The 3237-nt window shown below is 37.2% G+C and overlaps 1 protein-coding gene across 1 annotated transcript; it reads right to left on the reverse strand.

Moving 5' to 3' along the window:
* Positions 1-202: 202 nt before the first annotated feature.
* LOC107714734 (serum paraoxonase/arylesterase 2-like) lies at positions 203-2645 on the reverse strand. The gene is made up of 9 exons (XM_016520694.1): positions 2514-2645; positions 2296-2366; positions 2005-2060; positions 1718-1883; positions 1402-1528; positions 1115-1315; positions 935-1016; positions 603-731; positions 203-421 (listed from the first exon to the last, which is right to left on the reverse strand). Exons 1-9 carry the CDS (start codon positions 2588-2590, stop codon positions 260-262), a joined length of 1071 nt encoding a protein of 356 aa, XP_016376180.1. The 5' UTR covers positions 2591-2645; the 3' UTR covers positions 203-259.
* Between the last annotated feature and the right edge of the window lie 592 nt (positions 2646-3237).

Raw genomic sequence — 3237 nt, forward strand, 5'->3', positions numbered from 1 at the left:
TTTAAGCTCACATATCTAGTAGATAGATAGAAGAGTTTATAATCAATCCAAGCAGTCTGTCAAGTCAAATATATAGGCCTATTGTGTGAATTGATTTTTCTCACTTTACAGAACAAAAGGTGCAACTGAAATTTCAAGTTAATTATTGCCTATTATTAGTTGCTCTTGTCTTTGATATGTAGTCTCTGAAATGACACTATTCAGACAAAATCTTTCAAACAGCTGAGCCCATATTTATTCTTTCCAGTAAGTATATACACTACTTAAGGTCACAGATCAGAGCTTTCTGATAAACTGTTCCTATAAGCAGCTTTCCTCCATATGGTGTTGCCACTGAAGAAGCAATGATCACACTGCCATCGTCTGCATATACCTGAGTCACCTTGGGCTTTTCAGAGAGGATGTTCTCAATCCTGATAACCTACAGGAGAACATGGATATGTTACAGATTTGTAACTCAGAAACAGCTGAGAGGAGTGAGGAAACAGTGGGAAGAGAAAGGGGAAAGACATGGGAACATGACAGCTCATCATATTTGAGCATGGGCACTAAACACTAGGCCACAGCTCAAGCATTTAAATATGCTGCATATATTCACACACCTCAGAACCAGGTGGATCATTCGGATCTTGAAGTAACCAATTGCGACCGTTTGGGTGGCAGCCCAGCCATAGATCTCCAGATTCACGGTCCACCTCAATGTTGTCACAGAGTGACCCCACATCAACCTCCTGGGTAAGAAAAATTAACAAGCCATAATATTAGCAATAGCAGTCAGAGTAGTTGTTGTTATTGTTATTTAAAAAACTAATAAATAGATTCATTGTTGTTTTATTTGAAGCTAACACAATAAAGCTGAAATTCTATACTTTAACCTATGAAAAATGATTCTGTATAAAATAAGGGTGAACATTTCAAGTAGTTTGTTGTTTACCTTTACATGGGACAATACAGTGTTTTTTTGTATTTTCAAGACAACAATTTTGTGCTTCAGAAGATCTGCCACATACAAATGCCTGAAATTACAGGTTATAAACAGGACATGATTACGCAATAAATGATTTGATAATAGTACATGCATATGCAAATCTTGATTTTTTTTTCTAAAACTTGCCTTTTGTCAGTGGAGATATTTATGCCGTTGGCGAGCAAGAAGCCCCCTGCCACAACCTGCACGGTCTGAGGGCTGTAGTAGACGACGTCACACCAGGGCAAAGACAGAAATGGCTCCACAAACTTGAGAATCCCATTCGTGAAGTAATGATCATTGGTGGCATAAAAGCTTTCGGTCCCCACAGCGACTATATCATTCACACTAACAAATGCAGATAAATAAACTGGAATTTATATTTTAGGTTTAGGGTATGTTAAAGCAATATTGTGGTTTAATGGAGCACACACTTGTGCAGGAGTTCATGCTTGATGGTCTTGATGTACTGAAGAGCATTTTCATCCTCAACAAATCGGAAAATCTCCACTTGACTGTTGCCTTGAGGATGATTAACAACAAATAGGTATATGGCACCATCTGTAGTGAGAGAAGAATTTATACACTTAGGTTCATTCACAATCATCTGTTTAATATAGTTTTAACATTTCACAATAACTGCTTCTTATGTGTGTAGGTAATATTATGTAATATCAATATATAGACAGTTCAATAAGGAATGAAACTTTTCTTGTTTATGTATACATTTATTGAATAAAAATGGCAAACCTTTGTCATCCGTGTACAGGCTGATTCCATGTGGATTAAAAGAGTCTTTGTCAAAGTCTCCCTTGATGTTTAGTGCTTTAATTTTCAGTTCAGAATCCAACAGATTCAGGGTGTAGATCTTTCCAGGGTCATCTGAATAGGACGGTAAGTCTGGATGCTTCACGCACTAAGCATAAATATAGTTGCATTTAAAAATATAGTTGCATTTTTTAATGGTCAAATGTATATAATTAACTTTTAACAGCTATGTACTTCGACAATCAGGTGCTTTTAGTTTTATGACATACAGTGCTCAGAAAGGCCAGTCCATTTTCAAGTATTGTGATATCTTCAGCCCCACATTCTGTTTAAAACAGCAAAAAAATGACACTACAGATCATCACAAGTGACAGAAACTCAATTACAGAATAAATTATAAAAGCAAAACACTACAAAACCTAGCCTACACTATTCCTTTTTTTTTTTTTTTACGTTGCATTTAGAATTGCATAAATAAGAATACATTAGGTCCAGACTGGTAAATTCAGTCCATGAAATGACACGTGACCAGAAAACATGGCAATCAATACAGGGTTTACCTATGCCCTCTATATGGTGACAGTTCGGAAGGTAGTTCTGAGTAAGTTCTCTGTAGTAAAGTGATAAATGCCTGTAAAGAAGACAAAACATATATAGTCATATTATATAATATATATTGCTATGATTATTGTCATGTGCAATAATTACATATAAACACCAATTAATATGTCAATAGTAGCAGCAAAGAAAACATAAATACGATCGGACATCAACCAACCTTAATGTAATGACTCTTTCTCCGATCAAAACTGCAAGAGCTGCAACAGACAGCGAGAGCACTGCTAACTTACCCATACTGTCTAAACTCTCGCGCTGCCGCTAGCTCACAAACATTATTAACCCTTCAGTGTTGCCAGGTCCGCTCATTATACGCGATTTTGGACGTGTTTTGTAAAGTGCCCCTATTATGGGTTATGAAAGGTTCATATTTTGGTTTTGGGAGACCCCAACAACAGGTTGACATGCATGCAAGGTTTTTACCTTATTTGCTCAACGACTCCCAAACGATTCCCTCAGCGATTCATTTTTCCAAACCCCTCCTTTGCGTGAGGCTAATCTGCGGTGATCCTTTTGGTCGATTTTATTTCCATTTCATCAGGCCTGTAATGGTTTGTGAGCGCAGTGCTGCTTTGTGTACAGCCGTTAGGAAACAGCTATTTTTACAGCTCCAAAAGCGGCACCTAGTGGCAAAGAATGAATGTTTTCCCGGGTCTGCGCGTGCAACAATTGGGCGAGCAATATGCTAATATTTCATGTTGACGTCAACATGAAACGGCTTGGGATTCGTTTAAAAAAAAAGACTCGTTTCAATGATTCAGAGCCGACTTTTGAGAGACAGTAACTTTATACACGGTGCACTTTCAGATTTAAAACTTTGCATGATGTTTTCATTCACTTAGAGCTGTATTACACACTGCATGAAAGGTAATTTTCAAAAATCC

The sequence above is a fragment of the Sinocyclocheilus rhinocerous genome, unplaced genomic scaffold (assembly GCF_001515625.1).
Source record: "Sinocyclocheilus rhinocerous isolate Xijiao unplaced genomic scaffold, SAMN03320098_v1.1 scaffold2194, whole genome shotgun sequence".
Taxonomy (NCBI): Eukaryota; Metazoa; Chordata; class Actinopteri; order Cypriniformes; family Cyprinidae; genus Sinocyclocheilus; species Sinocyclocheilus rhinocerous.

Excerpts from the sequence above, each read along its gene's own strand:
- LOC107714734 (XM_016520694.1), bottom strand. The coding sequence starts at position 2,590 with ATGGGTAAGTTAGCAGTGCTCTCGCTGTCTGTTGCAGCTCTTGCAGTT. Across the intron at positions 2,367-2,513 it reads GAAAGAGTCATTACATTAAG|GCATTTATCACTTTACTACA; the intron begins GTTGGTTGATGT and ends TCTTCTTTACAG. Across the intron at positions 1,529-1,717 it reads CCTGTACACGGATGACAAAG|ATGGTGCCATATACCTATTT; the intron begins GTTTGCCATTTT and ends CTCTCACTACAG.